At 56.2% G+C, this 16,231-nt stretch overlaps 7 protein-coding genes across 7 annotated transcripts; 3 read left to right on the top strand and 4 right to left on the bottom strand.

Annotated features, from left to right (window-relative positions):
* Window positions 1-775: 775 nt before the first annotated feature.
* On the bottom strand, window positions 776-2,570 carry J3D65DRAFT_680263 (uncharacterized protein). The gene is made up of 2 exons (XM_066803710.1): window positions 1,865-2,570; window positions 776-1,816 (listed from the first exon to the last, which is right to left on the bottom strand). Exons 1-2 carry the CDS (start codon window positions 2,433-2,435, stop codon window positions 840-842), a joined length of 1,548 nt encoding a protein of 515 aa, XP_066652168.1. The 5' UTR covers window positions 2,436-2,570; the 3' UTR covers window positions 776-839.
* A 155-nt stretch (window positions 2,571-2,725) lies between these two features.
* Window positions 2,726-4,560, top strand: J3D65DRAFT_671085 (G-patch DNA repair protein; the record flags this gene model as incomplete). Its single annotated transcript, XM_066803364.1, has 4 exons — window positions 2,726-2,903; window positions 2,985-3,452; window positions 3,500-4,272; window positions 4,318-4,560. The coding sequence occupies 4 exons, from the start codon at window positions 2,726-2,728 to the stop codon at window positions 4,558-4,560; spliced, it is 1,662 nt and encodes a 553-aa protein (XP_066652167.1).
* A 592-nt stretch (window positions 4,561-5,152) lies between these two features.
* Window positions 5,153-6,318, top strand: J3D65DRAFT_637058 (uncharacterized protein). Its single transcript, XM_066801463.1, has 2 exons — window positions 5,153-5,749; window positions 5,928-6,318. The coding sequence occupies exons 1-2, from the start codon at window positions 5,346-5,348 to the stop codon at window positions 6,208-6,210; spliced, it is 687 nt and encodes a 228-aa protein (XP_066652166.1). The 5' UTR covers window positions 5,153-5,345; the 3' UTR covers window positions 6,211-6,318.
* J3D65DRAFT_637056 (dihydroceramide delta(4)-desaturas-like protein) lies at window positions 6,204-7,836 on the bottom strand. The gene is made up of 3 exons (XM_066801462.1): window positions 7,502-7,836; window positions 7,166-7,444; window positions 6,204-7,115 (listed from the first exon to the last, which is right to left on the bottom strand). The coding sequence occupies exons 1-3, from the start codon at window positions 7,769-7,771 to the stop codon at window positions 6,381-6,383; spliced, it is 1,284 nt and encodes a 427-aa protein (XP_066652165.1). The 5' UTR covers window positions 7,772-7,836; the 3' UTR covers window positions 6,204-6,380.
* Window positions 7,825-9,231, bottom strand: J3D65DRAFT_637052 (putative methyltransferase-domain-containing protein). Its single transcript, XM_066801461.1, has 3 exons — window positions 8,757-9,231; window positions 8,161-8,652; window positions 7,825-8,112 (listed from the first exon to the last, which is right to left on the bottom strand). The coding sequence occupies exons 1-3, from the start codon at window positions 9,092-9,094 to the stop codon at window positions 8,076-8,078; spliced, it is 867 nt and encodes a 288-aa protein (XP_066652164.1). The 5' UTR covers window positions 9,095-9,231; the 3' UTR covers window positions 7,825-8,075.
* A 34-nt stretch (window positions 9,232-9,265) lies between these two features.
* J3D65DRAFT_637049 (CRM1 C terminal-domain-containing protein) lies at window positions 9,266-13,721 on the bottom strand. Its single transcript, XM_066801460.1, has 8 exons — window positions 13,274-13,721; window positions 13,187-13,216; window positions 13,061-13,133; window positions 12,942-13,013; window positions 11,393-12,886; window positions 10,646-11,346; window positions 10,006-10,556; window positions 9,266-9,959 (listed from the first exon to the last, which is right to left on the bottom strand). The coding sequence occupies exons 1-8, from the start codon at window positions 13,340-13,342 to the stop codon at window positions 9,722-9,724; spliced, it is 3,228 nt and encodes a 1,075-aa protein (XP_066652163.1). The 5' UTR covers window positions 13,343-13,721; the 3' UTR covers window positions 9,266-9,721.
* A 1,201-nt stretch (window positions 13,722-14,922) lies between these two features.
* Window positions 14,923-15,454, top strand: J3D65DRAFT_606381 (phosphatase inhibitor-domain-containing protein; the record flags this gene model as incomplete). Its single annotated transcript, XM_066798441.1, has 2 exons — window positions 14,923-15,130; window positions 15,180-15,454. The coding sequence occupies 2 exons, from the start codon at window positions 14,923-14,925 to the stop codon at window positions 15,452-15,454; spliced, it is 483 nt and encodes a 160-aa protein (XP_066652162.1).
* Window positions 15,455-16,231: the final 777 nt, after the last annotated feature.

The following is a 16,231-nucleotide window of genomic DNA, read 5'->3' as shown; positions in this document are numbered from 1 at the left end:
CTGAGGTGCCGTTGGCGTACTTGGACAGCACTTCACCTTCTCCCTTTCCCACCCCCGTTTTGCGTTTTGGTTTGCTGCCTTTTTGCTTTGTTCAAGGGGAGGCTGGGCGTGTCTGGGCAGGGATGAGGTGCAACTGGGAAGGCAGCAGAGAGAGGTGACGCGTTCGAGTCGGCTAGTCTGCAGGATTTGCTCAGGTAGGCGAGAGGAGAGTGCCCTCGGTAGACATTGATTGCTTTGCTTTTTGGTCTGGTTGGTTGGGGAGATGCTCAATAAAGGGTGGGTTATGGCGAAAGTACTGCATAAGTGTAGAAGCAGCAGTGTCAAGAAAGTCTGCTGCTTGAGTGCATCAGTAGGCCACCATCTCTCCATTCGTTGCACTATTCTTTTCTTCTGTGTTCAAGTCAACTGCTCGCCAGTCTGGTGCGTGCTGGGAGCAGTCACAGTGCCGTGTAAGCGAGAAGAGCAGGAACGAGCAATTCCGGCACAGGAGCCCAGCATGAAGACTGACGGCTCGCACCCTTGCATCTCTGAGAATAACGAACCACTTACGATACGCCCATTTCCAACAGAGCGGCGCGAGCTCCGGTCTAGTCCTCCTTCTTCAAAGGGCGACAAGGCGTTTCGGCGACACGCAAGGAGCAGAAGGGGCGGCGGGAGATCCCGATCGATGCAGGGCAAAGCATGCGAGGGATTGATGAATAAATGCCGACAGGGTCGAGAATTCCAATGCAGATCAGGCACAGATCAGATCATGAAGAAACACAAGGAATATAAGGCTCGCTTTGATCTACTTGTTGTCGATATCTGGGAAAGTTGCTGCAATGAAATGCGTGTATGCTCTACAACTTCGCCTTGGGCTTCTCCGTCTTCAGCATCGCCTCGGCCACCAGCCTCCTCTGCACCTTACCCGTCGCCGTCTTGGGCATCAGGTCGGTGAAGAAGACCTTCTTCGGCAGCTTGAACTTGGCCACCTTGTCCTCCAACCACCGCTTGAGCTCACTGGCACTCAGTTGCTTGCCGCTGTTCAGGACAACGGCCACGCCAACATCCTGGCCGTACATTTCGTCCGCGATGGCGAAGCTGACGGCCTCTGAGACAGCAGGGTGCTGCGCGAGCACATTGTCGAGCTCAATGGGCGAAATCTTCTCGCCGCCCTTGTTGATGAGCTCCTTGATGCGGCCGGTGATGATGACGTAGCCTTCCTTGTCCAGCTTGCCCTGGTCACCCGTGCGGAAAAAGCCAGTGCTGGTGAAGCTCGACTTGTTGGCTTCGGGATTGTTCAGGTAGCCACTGGTGACGTTTTCTCCGCGCACACAAATCTCGCCTTCTTTGCCTTGAGGCACTTCAGCGCCAGCCTGGTCAAGAATCTTGACCTCGACACCTTGGCCGACGCCGACAGAGCCGGGCTTGCGCGGCCCGTTTTGCGGGAGCGGGTTTGACGTCATCTGGTGCGCGGCTTCGGTCATGGCATATGCTTCCAACACGGGCGCATCAAATGCCTTCTCCAGAGCCTTGAATACTTCGGGGCTGAGAGGAGAAGAGCACGAGCGAATAAAGCGAATGTTTGGCTTGGGGCTCGGCGGCGGGTTCTTCAAGAGAATCTGGTGGATTGTCGGCACCGCAGTGTACCAGGTGGCCTTGTGCTCGTTAAAGTCGCGCCAAAAATCGGAGGCCGAGAACTTGGGAGGCACGATGACTGAGCCACCAGAGTGCAGTGGTGCGAGGAATCCCGCCAAAAGACCGTGAACGTGGAAGAGAGGCATCACCAACATGGTACGATCCTGCGCACTAAGCTGGTAGGTGTTTTGAATGTTTTCTGTGATACTGTCAGTACAAGATTCACTCCAGATTTGCTTGGACATACTCATGGTTCTGGTCAAGTTGCGGTGGCTCAGAGGAACAGCCTTTGGCCTGCCCGTAGTACCGCTCGTATGCAACACAAGTGCAACGTCTTCTGGCTGAGCGGTCTCGATCTTTTGCCCGCCTTTGCCAGAAAGCTTTCCAGTCTCTTTGACGTCCAAAACGACCTCCTTGCCGTTCCAATAGCACTCGGCAATGGCAGCATTGAACTTGCGAGCGGCCCTGACGGCGGGTGAGTTTTGGGCGAATTGACCCTTGGGCACCAAAGCGACGGCAGATTTCAGGTCGTCAATGTAGAATTCAAATTCGTCTTGTTTGTAGGCCGGGTTGAGCGGCGCAGCAATCCCTCTCTGCCATGATGCGGCCAGAAACGAGACGATAAACTCATAGCTGTTGGGGAGAGCGATTGAGACCGCGGACTGAGGTGTGATTCCAAGAGCAGCGAGTTTCTTTTGAAAAGAAGCGATTTCCTGGCTCAGTTGGCGGTATGATACGGTCAAAGCAGGCTTGCCTGGAACGATGACGGCAGTGGAGGGCGATTGGGCCGAGAAGGCGGTGGAAAGAGTCGTCGCCATGGCGCAGGAAGGGGATGGTATGTACAGAGAAGAGCAGCAGACCAGCAACAAAGTTTATCAAAGACGACGGGAAGAAAGCTGCGCTCGCCAGAAGATCCAAGAGGCGTGAAGTGTGACGATTGCGCCATCGACCTGAGGTGTCGCTTTGGATGGGCAGGCAACTGACGGCGTTATCTCCGATCTCCGAATGCACGGGCCAGGAGTCCATCTTCAACCACTGCAGGGCAAGCAATCAACACCGAACATCTATCCTCGCTCCCCATTGCTTGGAACTGCCACGGTCGCGCACCATGGCGCAGGAAGACAACACCAACAATGCCCAGCCGCGAGGCTTGTCCTCCTTCGCCAACCTGCTCGGGTCCAATGCGAGCACCATCTCGAGCGCACCCGTCTTGTACGCCCAGCAACCGAGCGGCGACGACGCGCCGAAGGACGAGGCCGCCGCCAAAAAGCAGCAGATCAACTCAGGTACCTACGCTTGCTTGCACCAGACGTCTCCTCCAAGGCTGCCAATAGTGACTTGAGCAGCGTAATGTTGACGTCGAGCAGCAGCTCTACGCTTCCAGCCGACAAAGCGGCCGCAGCTCGCGTCGCAAAAGAAACCAAAGAAGCCAGGCGCCTCTGGACTCCAAAGCTCAAGCTCACCTGATCCTTCCAACAAGTCCGCGGCTCCCAAAGTTGTTGCGCTTGCCGCCAACCCGCCCTCCAAGACTACATTTGCTGATTGGACCGCCGATGATGGGGACGTGGAGGGGTTCTACGTTGCAACCCAGCAGAGGGAAAGGGGCGGCCGCAGGAAGAAAAAGAAGAAGAAGCAGCAAGAGCAAGAGCTTGAGCACAATTGGGACGACATTTACGACCCGACTCGCCCCAACGACTATAGCCAGTACAAAGGAAGCGAGGAGCAGATGCGCGAGATCAACGAGTGGAAGGAGCATCTTCACCGTTTCGACAAGCGGGCTGACTCCATGGACTACTCTTCGAGCGAAGATGAAGGGCGGAGGCCGCGAATAAATGGTGCGTTTTGTCCATTCCAGGCATGGGCGATCACTGACAGCTTGCAGCACAATTCGCTCCACCCAAAAGTCTCAACTTTGCTCCACCTCCTAGCCTCAATGCGCCTGCGCCCCCACCTCCGGCTGCTACTGCGCCAGTCAGTATTCCCGATGATCCAACTGGCGAGGATGCATACGCCCGACGATTGCGTCTGAGCGGAATGGCTGGCAACCCGCCGCCTCCTCCTGAAGTTCAAGACGAACCCGGACCGACGTACACTCCGCCAGTCTTTTCGAATTTGCCCGTTCCACCACCACCCCCGCCATCTGAACCCGCGCCCTCGGCGACCATAGCACGCGCGCCTGTTCGTTACGAGCTTCCTCCAGCCCCTGCTGGCTTGCCTGCTACGGAAGAAGAAATGGACCAGATGATGGATGAGGAGGAAGATGAACCCCCCTCAGAGACAGCGCGAGAGGACGAAGATGGCCCACGATCAAAGGCGCCGGGACAAAAGGGCTTTGCTCAGCGCCTGATGCAAAAGTACGGTTGGGAGAAAGGCAAGGGTCTCGGAGCAAAGGAAACCGGTATCGTCACACCTCTGCAGATGCAAGCCCAGAAACGGAAGAAAAAGCCGGACGCCGAGGGCGGTGGATGGGCTGCACCAAAAGGCATGGGCAAAATTGTTGGGGGCAAGAGGGTCAAGGTGGAGGAAGAAAACAGCCCATACCCTGCACTCAGCGAGGTCGTTGTACTGTTCCACATGGTCGATGGCATGGATGTGGAGAAGGAGCTGCAGGAAGGTGTTCTCGTACAAGAGATTGGCGAGGAGTGTGGTGCCAAGGTAAGCATTCAGACATTAACGAGGAGCATACCTGACAAGCAACAGTATGGCCGCGTCGAACAGGTCCGCATAGACAAGGACACGACAGCCGATACCGTTCCCGTCTTTGTCAAGTTCACCAGCCAAATGTCTGCTCTCCGCGCCGTTAACGCCCTCGATGGACGCATCTTCAACGGCAACAAGATAAGCGCTCGATATTTTGACTCGGCCAGATTTTCAAAGGGCGACCTCGAGGTGGTGGTGCCCGAGAACGAGGTGGGAACGGATAATCAAGAGAGTGGGCAGTAGATCGATCCGTTTCTCGTTGTGGTCCCTTTCCATCGTTAGTCGCTACCGACATGTCTGTAGCGGCATTCTTACATCCGGGCCGGCGACTGTGTGTCCCGCTGGACCCATCGTGAATCGACTTTTGCCTCTAGTTGCAGCGCTGGCAGCAGCTCGCTTCTTACAAGACGTTGGAACAAAGTGCCTGGCATTTAGGGGCAAGGAAAAGAACTGGCTATAGCCATGGAGCTTGGATGGTAGACACAAAGAGACAATAACATGAATTACATCCCTCAAAAAGGAGACCGTTTCAGCAGGAGCTGTGAAGAGATGGAATTTTCGTCTTTCACAGGCAGCCCTTGTCGAAATGTCTGGTGGCTTCCTGGTTGGAATTGTAGTGGTGAACAATTACTCTTGGACTTATCCGCAGCGAAGTACATGTTCATTAGGGCAACTCCGTTGCTCGAATTTTCGATTCAATTCATTCGATTCACTGGCCCCAAGAATCTTTACTTTTTTTCCTGCTCAGCAGGTAATACACACGTACAGTACAGTCTCACAAAGTGCCGCATCCATTTTATCGGCAGGGCTCCGCTCCACTCCACTCCACTCCACTCTGGACCCTCACGCAGCCAGCCACCAGTCGTCGCCCTGGCCGCGGTACAACCACGGACGGACGGCAACAATCGACGCACGCACGCGAAGACGCCCCCGCCGTCCGCGCCCCTCCATCATCACATCATCCAGTCCCGTCCAGATCCACCCCACGGCAGAGCATAAATAGCTTCAGCCTCATCATCACTCCTCCAATGCGCCAATTCTCTCGCCTCCCCGTGTCCAGCATCCTCCACGCCTCTGCTGCTCCGAGTCAATTTCAGAGAGTCCAACACCAACGGCGCGGTACCGCTGGTAGTCTGCTGCTATCGTTCTCTAGCTACACGTCCCACGCACGCGCGTTTGGAAGTGGCGGCTCGTCTTCTGTTGAGAAGAGCTTTCTACGGAGTGTTATTGGAGGGCAGCGCAGCAGTAGCAGCAGTACGAGCAGTACGAGTAAAACCACAGCAGCAAGAGCAGGAGAAAGGGAGGACATGGCGACTCCCACTAGCACCACCACTACCACCGCGGCCGGCGGCGACGAGCAGCCCAAATGCGAATGGCTGGTCGTCCTGCCGGATAAGCCAGGCGTATTGGAGAAGAGGGTTCAGGTGAGGGGGTAAGTGATGTCTCTTCTCCTCTCCTCTCTTCTCTTCTCTTCTCTATTCTTCTCATCTTTCTTTTTCTTTTTTCTGTGCAGTACACGCATGCATGCATTTTTCCAGTCTACTCGTCTACTCGTATACCTACTCTTCCAGCACACGCTCAATCTAACCACTCCATCCCCTTGTTTGCAGCCAACACATCGCCGCCATCGCCTCCGCCTACCCGAGCGACTTCTGGCTCGTGGCCGGTGCGTTGCTGGAGCGGGCGCCGCACGAAATCGCGGCCGACGAAGCAAAAGACGCCGCAGCGCCGCCGCCGCTCCCCATGCAGGGCAGCGCGGGGCTGGTGTGGGCAAGCAGCGCAGAGGAGATACGGCGCTTGCTGAGCGGAGACGTGTATGCGCGCGAGGGGGTGTGGGATATGGAGAGGCTGCAGTGCTGGGCGTTTAAGAGTGCGGTGAGAAGGACGTGGTGAGTGGGTTGTTCGGGGAGGAGAAAGGAGGAGGGTGTTGGGCGAAAGACTTTTTTGTGTGTCGTGCTTTTGTACATAGGTACATCATACAGCAACATGCCTCATGCTGTCCACAGCCGCCTGGCCAATCCATGCTCGCAAAATGCATTCAGTGTCCGCCTATACCGCGTTTTTCATTTGACGCCCGGAATGCTGTTGCCCTCGTTCGCGCCCAGCTCTTCCTCCTTCCACGCCGCAATCTTGGCCTGCGGCGCATTACCCGCGCCGACCTTCCTGCCGCCCTGCTCTCTCTTGACGCGGCAAAACATGCCGACCTCCTTGTCCCAGATGAACTGCCAAATGACGCCGACCCAGGAGCGGTGGGTGGGGAGGGGGTCGTAGAACTCCTTCGCGATGCGGTTCAGCTCCCACAGGCGGGTCCACGGGACGGCGGGGAAGTCGTGGTGCTCGTTGTGCAGGCCGACGTTGTAGGTGAAGAAGTTGAGCGGGCCGTAGTAGCTGAAGGTCTCTGGGACGGGGGCGAGTTCGCCGGCGGCCGCGAGCGCCGGGTCCTTTGCGCCGCGCGGCTGCTTCTCGAAGACGTAGTGCTCGGCGATGAAGTGGCCGGCGCAGGGGTGCAGCGAGCCGGCGAGGAACGACGACATGATCAGGTACCAGACGGCGTTGGCGCCGCACGTCTTGACCAGCGCGTAGTCGAAGGCCACCTGCGCGGCGATGTTGAACAGATGGATCCGCGAGATGGGGAGCTGGTAGATGAACATGGGACGCAGCGCGTAGAAGAGGATTTGGAAGGTGGCGAAGAAGGCTTTCCCGAGGACCGAGTCGAGGAACCAGGCTTCAAAGGCAGTCGGGAGGTCTGTATCGAGGCCTTCGACGCCGAGCGATTTGTGGTGTGTGAGATGGTACGGCTGTGTCCTATTAGCGTCCTGCTTCTGATAGGACTCGCGAGTCTACGCACCCTAAACGACGCGCTGTACGGAATGCCAATGGGGAGGTTCGCAAAGACGGCAAACAGCCGATTCGCCATGGGCGACTTGAAAGCCAGGTTGTGTGAGATTTCATGGATGGCTAGGAAGATGTTCTGGTTTGCCGTGGCTCCAATCACGTATGCTGTGAGGAAAAAGGGCCACGAGAAGATGGGCGTGTTGCGGAGGAGATAGGCGCAGGCGACTTGGGTTGCGACGACACCAGCGACGACGTATTTGGTCAATGGCTCTGGCCCGCAGAGCTTGGTGACCTTTTCGACAAGTCAGCATTCGTGTATGGTCCATGGGGGGGCAAGAGAGCCAAATACCTCTGGGTGCGCCTTAATAATGGCCATGCGCCGGGTGCGGTGTGGCTCTTCGGTGTAGGTCCAGAAGAAGTCATGTTGGTCGGGCTTCTGGGCCGAGGCGCGGTCCACGGTGGCAGTCGTCGTCGTCGTCTGCATCATGGCCCAGGGAATGGAGAAAAGGAGCGACGGGGTGGAGTGGACAGGATGAAGTCGAAGTCGAAGTGGAGATTCTGGGCTGGTGGCCACGCTGTTACACGTATCGATAAGAATCAGGCCGGGATCACCAGACATGGACCCTGCAACAGACCATGGCGCGGGTCGAGCTTGGCTGCGCCCCGAAGCTTGGTGGCGACATAAATGTCAGGGTACAACACCTCAGTAGACCTCAGGCGAAGCATTCCAATGCCTGTGGCCCATTGGACAAGAGGTTCGATGTGGAATTTTTCACTGGTTGGGTCCAACGGAGTATCTATTCCACCAAGCTTTTAAGCGGAAATGCTTCGAACAACGCCGCAAGTTCATGGCCGTCTATATCTCCCAGTCTGTGCGACCAATGGCACTTTTTGGGTTTGAAAGCACATCTAGCAGTCCAACTTCACGCATCACCTGCCTTCTTCTTCGTGACCTTCAGCCTATTCCGCGTCAGCATCACCACAAAGCCACCCAAAGAAGAAACTCACAGAAAGATGTTCTCCCTCCCATAGACCTCCTTGTCCGGATCATCCACCACGCTCTCGACGCTAAACCTCTTCTTCAAATCCTTGACAAAGTGCATATCCGCGCGCCTCCTCTTCTTGAAGCAGAACCAGCACACCGTCCTCTCGCCAACCAGGTCCTCCAGCGTCCGCAACAGCAGCGGGAAAGCCGGCTCAAAGTACACGCAGTCGGCGGCGAGAATGACGTCCGGGGGCAGCGGAATCTCTGCAGGCGGCGCCGCGCCCCAGTCGAAGACGACGGGCTTGACGCGCGCCGCGAGCCCGTTGAGCGCCGTGTTTTGCACCATGAGGTCAAACATGGGCTGCTGGTCGGTAATGTACAGCGGCGGGGATAGCGACTTGGTCGCGTCGGATGCGGGTTTCTCGTTGACGGTTTCGCGGCCGTCGTCGCGGTGCAGTCTACATCCCAGGGCGACGGCCAGCCCAACGAGACCGCCTCCCGCGCCCAGCTCGACTCTGTATGCGAGAAACGGCGCGCATTAGCCTTGCCATGCTATTCGCGCGCAGCCGCCAGCAGACCAGACAGAAAGACAGAAAGACAGAAAGGCGGGCGTACAAACATTGACTTGCCCACCAGCCCACCATCGGCGCCATCCTTGTACCCGTACTTCCTCAGCAGATATCGCGACAGCACCATGCCGGCCGGCCAAAGCTGCCCGCCACATCCTCCCTTGAGGTCCTCGTGCAGCTCAAGCGGGCGATGTGCGAGCAGGCCGTCGAAGTCCAGCTTGGACGTGCCGGCGGCTTTGTATTCGGGCAGCGAGACGAGGTCCACGCCGAAGGATGCCAGGAAGGGATCTCCCTCCTCCGTCGCAGGCGCGGCGGCCGGGGTCCCGGTCGGGGATGGTGGTGCGGCTGCAGCTGCGGCAACGGCTGCGGGGGCCGTCGTCGTCGACATGGATGGTCGTGTAGGTAGGTCGTTTCGGGGATTCGTGTGTTTGAGGGACAGGAGTGGGTGTCGAAATAAAGTCACGATAGGGCTGGCTCTCGTGGAATTCTTATCGATAGCTGTGATCGACGACGGCCGGATGACGAAATTTAGCTGGCTTCACTTCATGAATTACCAATATTTTTCAAGGCCGATCATTTCATTCCATGCTACAAATATTATCTGCAAGATTTCCTTCACTCCGCTCAACTCGAGACTCGGCCTGTGACTCTTGATATTTTTTTGCTTTTAAAAGGCTGATTCCAACCAGTCGTACCTACATTGCTTTTGCTCTCTCCTCCCCAGACTTGCCAACCCCCTTCGCCTCGCTATGTTTACTTGTTGGATTTGACGGAATGAACAAAAGGGGAGAGCTGGTATCCTTTCCATTTCGCTGAGAAATGAACACACACGCGCACACACACAAAACCTCGCCAGACGCCTGTGCCGCTGAATAAAAGGCTTCTCTCACAGGCCGTAAATGTCCCAACCGTCCAGGCTGGAACTCCCGCGCCTGACTTTGGAGCCCGCGGCCTGACTTGCGGATGCGTCCGACTGCGATCCAAGAGCAACTCCCACCTCCAACTCTTGATTAAGTCAGAGCTCGTCATCGTCGAGCTCCGACGGCTTCAACAGACCGCCAACCTTGCTGGCACGCTCACGCTCCTGATCCCTGGCAGCCTTGGCCGCCTGCTCGCGCTCCTCTGCAAACAGCTCGGCATTGTCGCCAGAAAACTCCTTGAGCGAGATGAGGAAGTCGCGGAGGATGAGCTTGAACCGGGTAAGATCGCCGTTGTTGGCGAGAAGGCCGTCAATGAAGTTTGAGATTTGGATACTGCACTGCGTTAGCGTCATCATGCGCGTGTGGGCGGCAGACTTACGTTTGGAGATTCGGGAAAGCGTTCGCCAGGAGGTTGCCGACAAAGTTCTTCAAGAAATCGCGATTCGAGGTGCCGGCCGGTGCCATGTCGGGGGTGTAGATGGGACCTTGAATCTTGCCCGTCTCGACAAGCCAAAACAGCCTCGACAGGAGAGCCGACTGCTGCTTGAATCCCGCCTTGTGGTCGCTGTCGGTGAGCACGAAGAAGACGTCCTGCAGAATGACTGTGTAGAAGTTCTGGAAAAAGGCGTTGCACGTCTGCGACTCGGTTTCCGACATGTTGGTGATGAGCTCAAAGCACATCATCAAGCCCGCGCCTTCGACTTCGCGGTTGTCGTGCTTGCTTGCCCACATGCAAGAGTCAATGACAAACTTAAAAGTCCGGGCATCGAGGTTGAGGAGGGCCGGGAAGCATCGCAGGTTGATGGTGCGGAGAAGCTTGAAGAACTCTACACGGTGGTCGGGGTACTCGGAAAAGTCCTTGTTGATCATGTCCAGCGTGCACTCGAAGACGGCGTCCATGATGTTCATGATTTGGTCCTCCATCATTCCCTGGTCAAAGTTAGCTTTCATGTCAAATTGCGAAAGGCTTCAAGTACATGGAGTTGCATGTATTTGCTGAGATTGGGCCGCCAACGTACATGTAGCTTGTTGATGATGGTCGTCATGACGTTCAGAACTTCAGCCTCGCGCGCATCGGGGACGTTGCGCTTGTAGTCGAGAAGGACGGCCTCGAGCAGGCCAGGCACCAAGGTGTTGTGGACCATTTCGAGGTCGTCGGCCCGCTCAACATAGGTGTTTATGAGCTTGAGAATCTCCTTCTTGATCGTACGGAGACCGCGCACTCTTGGCATCTTGGTGGCAATGTTGCCATCACGCTGGACTGCCGCGTCAATGAGGTTGCTGGATGCCCTGTACATCAAGAGCATGTCCATGTAGATGCGGCCTATTTGGGGATAAAAGTAGCTGCCAATCGAGCTGCAGGCGGCGACGTTGGTCTTCATGATGTTTCCAATGATCTTGATGGTTTCGGCGTCTTCCAGAATGCTGGGGTTCTGGTTGGCCTGCTGGATGATTTGCTCCCAGGCAGCGTTGGGAAGAGCCATCAACTCCTGGATCAGGCGCTCCTGGATACCCTTTTGACCCTGTGCACTGATCATGTAGCCGCAAGCCTCGTAAAAGGTGTGAATCTGTTGCGGGTTCAGGTCACAAGTTGTTTTGCGCAGGTTGCGGACAATCTCGTCGATGAAGGGTTCAGTCTCGCCAGGTTGCAGAGCGACAAAGTGCCTTCTGCACTTGTTGGCAATCTTGATGAAAGTGTCGCAAGCCATGTCCTGAACACCTGTTTGTTGTTAGCAGACTGTATTTCCTGGCCGAGTCAAACTTGCCTTCGTGCGTCTCGTGCATAAACTCAAAGAGCTTGTTGACGACCGTCTTGAGGAATTTCCAATGAGCCTTGAGGAAACGCGGGTACTGGCCGACAATGTACATGATGTTAGATGCAACCACGGCCTTGTTGTCCTTGCCACGCTTCATTTCCGTCAGGCCCAACAGGTCCTTGATGACCGTGACAAGGAATCTCTTTTCCGTCTCCTCGTTCATGGCACCAGAGATGGAGCCAATGGCCCAGCAAAGCGTGTTGCAGTTTGCCCATGACCATTCGGTGCCATCGACCTGGCGAGCGAGCTTTTCCGTCATGATATTCTCCGTGTCGTTGACGTCCAAGTGAGTCAAGAAGACGAGGCACTCCCTCGTGGACTTGTACAGCTGGATCGTGTCCGACTCCTTGACGAACTCGCGCACGATTTCGCCCTCGTCGTTTTCCACAATCAAGACTTCCTCGGGCCTCACCATCTTCTCAATCATGACCGTGCGCAGATTGGTGAGAACCTCGGCGTACTTGTGCTTGCGCAGAGGATAGTTTGCAAGGAGGTTGGGGTCGCGAGCGCCACCATTGGCGAGTCCGCCGAGGCCCATGTTGATGAGGGGATTGATGTCGCCGATGGGCAGCTGCTGCATCTCGTCGTACAGCTCCGAAACGAGCTTGGTCCAGTACTCGAGGCAGATTTTGAATATCTCGCGGTCGTCGATCTGGCTGATGCGAATGAGGTAAAAGTGGCCGTGCGTGAGGAAATCGCGGTTCGGGAGGTTCTCTATGAGGCTGAGGTGCATGGAAAAGAAGTTGGTAAGAAAGAGCGCCAAGTTCTGCACAAACTCCTGGTCTCTGCCGTTGCTGTTTGCGTAGGTGGTCTTGAGATCGAGGGTAAGCGGGATGATTTTGGAGATTTCCGTAAGAGTGTCGGTGAACATCTGGACCAGCTTCTCGTTGTAGGCCGGCTCCGTGTGCAGACTGGCAATCTCGGTCAAACACTTGAGAGTGATGTTGCGGAATTCTGGAACCTCGAGGAATCTACTCCGCAGGGTCTCGATCAAGCTGATGCCGCTAGGGGGCGTCTCGAAAATGTAACCAAGGGGAATCCAGTTCAGGAAGCGCAACAGAGTCTCCAAAGTGGCCTTGATGAGGCTTGCCTGCTCGGCAGTCCGGAGAACCTCGGAGCAAAGCTGGTAGATGGACGTGAACTCGTCGCACATGCTCTGCTTGAGCTCTTTTGTCTTGGTCGACGTCATTTGATCGGCAGAAAAGTCAAAAACTTCCTCCGACAGCAGGCGCAGGATTGCCATGTTGTTTTCGCAAATGGGGAGGCTGCTGTGGCAGGAGGAGATGATTTCGTTGATGAAGGTGGGCCAGTTGTGGGGCCATTCTTGCTTCAAGATGGAGACCAGGACGAGGTTAAGCTTGTTGAGCAGGGTGCGGTTGGTCCTGAGGCTCTCCTCGGTGCTCGATGTCTGGATGATAAAGTTGACGACGAAGTTGCGGATTCCTGCGACAATTGTTCAGCGGACATGTCATGTGTGAGTTTGGAAGCTGTCGCAGACCTTGACACTGGTCTCGAGGCAGCACTTTCCACCTGGTCAAGATGACGCTGTCCAAAACCTGGAGTCCCAGGTCTATTCAAGTCAGCGAGGGAATGCTGGACAGACACGGGAATACTTGCACTTGGTCTGGGGGTATGCAGCATCCTGTAATATCTTATCGACGAGGAGCCATGCATCGGGGTTCTCTTTGAACTGTGGAGCGGTCAGGTCAGGCTCGATAAGCGTTGGCAATGGGCGGAGCGTACCTGGTTCAACGAGACTTGGGCTTGCTTTTGCTGTTCGAGGGGTCGAGTCAGCGAGTGGAGCAGACAGGTGGTGGGGGGCAAACTTGCAGTGTCGCCTCTGCCTTCGTAAAAGGCGCGGACAGTGGCGTCCAGCTCTTCGATGGTAGGCATGGACATGCTCAGAGCTGGACCGGTCGGGGCTGCTCAAAGGCGGCGGACAAGATGTGCAAGAGGACTCGACTGGGTGTGCGCGCTCAATGCCTGGTCGTCGAGTTCATGCGCTGAGGAGTGTGCGGGTGGAGGTTGGCGTTTGCACGCGGAAGCGGGATGGCGGGGCAAGGTTCGCGGCGGGCGCAAGCAGCGTGCAGGATCCGCGCAGCTCTCGAGGATGAACAGGTCGCGATGGGAGAGGACGCGAGGGGGCGAGGTGGGTGAGGGAGCGTCTTGGGGTTAGGATGGGTTGGATGGGTGGTTTGCAGGACGCGCAGAAAAAGCAGACTCGGGGCAGACCTATGGAGAGAAGGGCAGGCAGGCAGGCAGGCAGGCAGGCAGGCAGTTCGAGGTCCGGGTGAGGGTACCACAGCTCAGAGACACCGCAGAGAGACGCGGGCGGTCACGAGCCGGGTCGACGCTTAGTAACCCACCCGCTCCGCTCCACTCTTCACTATTCACCCATTCATTCAATATCCATCCATCTACCTGCAGACCCTATCCCTCTCGTCACCTCCTGCGCGTTCCATCACCCTCGACGTGGCGCCTCTCCAAAAGCGATGCCATGCAGCTACCTGCCTGCTCCATTTCCCACTCCCAGATGTACACGACTGGCCGAATATTAATCTCGACGCTCTTCTCCCCATTATTCAGCCGATTACTGCTCAACTAAGCGGGTCAAAAGAAGTGATGTATCCTGACGCATTCGCTCACTGCCACGGATGGAGCTTAAAGCCATCGTTGAGCCCAGACCGTGTCGTTTCTCTCGACACGCACTGTGCAGGTGGACATTCGCGGCTCCATGGCATTATTACCGCTCGCCAAAGAAGCGCATCCATTCGACCATGACATTAGAATCGGGAGATTTCCTGCCGACTAGTTGCGGCATCCAAGCCTATTGTAGCTAATCGCACCAACCCACGCCAGCCGTCTGGTCAAGCATTGCGGCGGCCGTCCTAGTGCCCCAGTCCAGACCTGAACACCATTCTGTGTTTCAACGGCCTCGACCAACCATTGACTCGACAATCACCATGCTGTACTCGGCAGCGCTGTGATGGCATCGTGATGGCATTCCGCTGGACGTTGACGGCGTACGGGCAGGATGGATGAAGTCATGGTGTGCTCGCGGGTAGCTGCATGACCCTGAACAAACAAGCTTCTTCAGACAATCCAATGTTCACGATGGATCAATTTCCACAGGCTCACAGGGTGCAATGACGTCGCGCCACAGACGAGGCCCGACGCGAGGAGCCCAGCCCAAGGCGGTAAGGCGGGGCTCCCATTTCTCGGCCCTAGCCCACCTCAGCCATCCTCCTACACCGCGTGCCCTCCACTCACCACCCAACAACAAAGCGCTACATAAGGGCCCCGATCCTCCACCACACGCCGCCGCGCCGCCCCATCCGCGCTGCTCCCTACAGCCCCACGTTCACCGGTATTCTCCGCGACCTCCCGCTTCGCTTCGCTTCGCTTCGCATATCCTCTCCTCGTGCCCGCCGCCGCATCCAGCACCCCAGCTCCAGCTCCCTATTCCACCTCACACGACCATGTCTTCGACCCCCAACACCTCCGCCATGCGCACCCCAGAGTCTCGCCCTGCTGGCAGCACTGTCATCACCGAGTCGGGTCGTTCCACGCCGTTGACTTTACCCTCGGGCACTCTCCGTTTGCGCCCAGACACCTCGCAGCGCCGCCACATTCAGTGGGCTGATGACGTTATCGACAACGAGGGAATGGGCAAGAAGTCTTCCAAAGGTACGAAGTTCTTGAGTCTGCTTTTCAAACATCTAGCTGACCTTCCCAGTCTGTTGCATCTACCACAAGCAGCGCGAGTTTGGCGAATCATCCGACGAGTCTTCCGACGACTCGTCCTCCGACAACGACTCGGACAGCGAGCCAGACAACAGCACTGCTCGCCCATCAAGGAACAATGCTGGACGTGGTCGCCCTCGTCATTCTCACGACCATGCCGAAGGCAGCTGCGGCCCCAAGAAGGGCACTACTCGCACCAGGAAGCGCAGCCCCAATGCCTATGAGAAGATGCCCAACTACAACAAAAACAAGGGCAGCGGCAACTAGATTGCTCTGCCAATCGAAACCTTCATTCATGTTTAAACGACTTTGCATAGTTTACGCGGCGTTCTTTCGGATCAGGAGCATTGCAGCGACGGTGTTTACGGCGAACCATGTGGCTCAACGGTTGGCTACTTTACTGCAAAAGGATGGCGAAGCGACGTCTTGGAACGCAGCCCTGTGGGGCCATTCTGGCAAAGATTCTTTGCACCCCTCGCCTTGTTGAAGATGGGCCTCTTGCCTGTCCTTGAAAATACAGTTACATTACTTGTCATGCTTTGTCACCATGCAGGCATTTTTCGTTCTTGCTACTCGAATGGAAGAGGGACAAGTGCGTCAAGGATTCACGTGCTCGCCTGGCTTCAGGACGGCCAAGGGCACGATTGCCCCTGTGCACCCCCAGACTACGGGACGATTGGTAACCATGTCAAGATTCTTGGTACGTGACTTGTTTCGCTTTGGATTACTTCTCCGTTTTGCGTGGAGGCATTGTACATCTCTTGATTTTCTCACGCACGTTGATGTTTCAATGATGAACTATCTTGACTGCTGAGTGGTGCTCACGGTGTTTGGTGTTGCGTCTCCTGTGTTCCCTTCAAGTGCTCTTCAGCTCTAAGAACACATGCAAAAATCACTTCGAACAGTTCACCACACCATAGTCTTCTCGCCATCCATGGTTGAACGTCTGACAAGGAGCGGAGACGAAATCCCACACGAGAAAAAGATCCCAACCCTTCCCAGAGGCTTTGGCCATCTCTGCCTCCGCCTTCGTTTCCTCCCCTC

Source organism: Phyllosticta citribraziliensis (assembly GCF_038025025.1).
Source record: "Phyllosticta citribraziliensis strain CPC 17464 chromosome Unknown J3D65scaffold_11, whole genome shotgun sequence".
Classification (NCBI taxonomy): domain Eukaryota; kingdom Fungi; phylum Ascomycota; class Dothideomycetes; order Botryosphaeriales; family Phyllostictaceae; genus Phyllosticta; species Phyllosticta citribraziliensis.
This window is presented reverse-complemented; position numbering and strand designations above follow the sequence as displayed.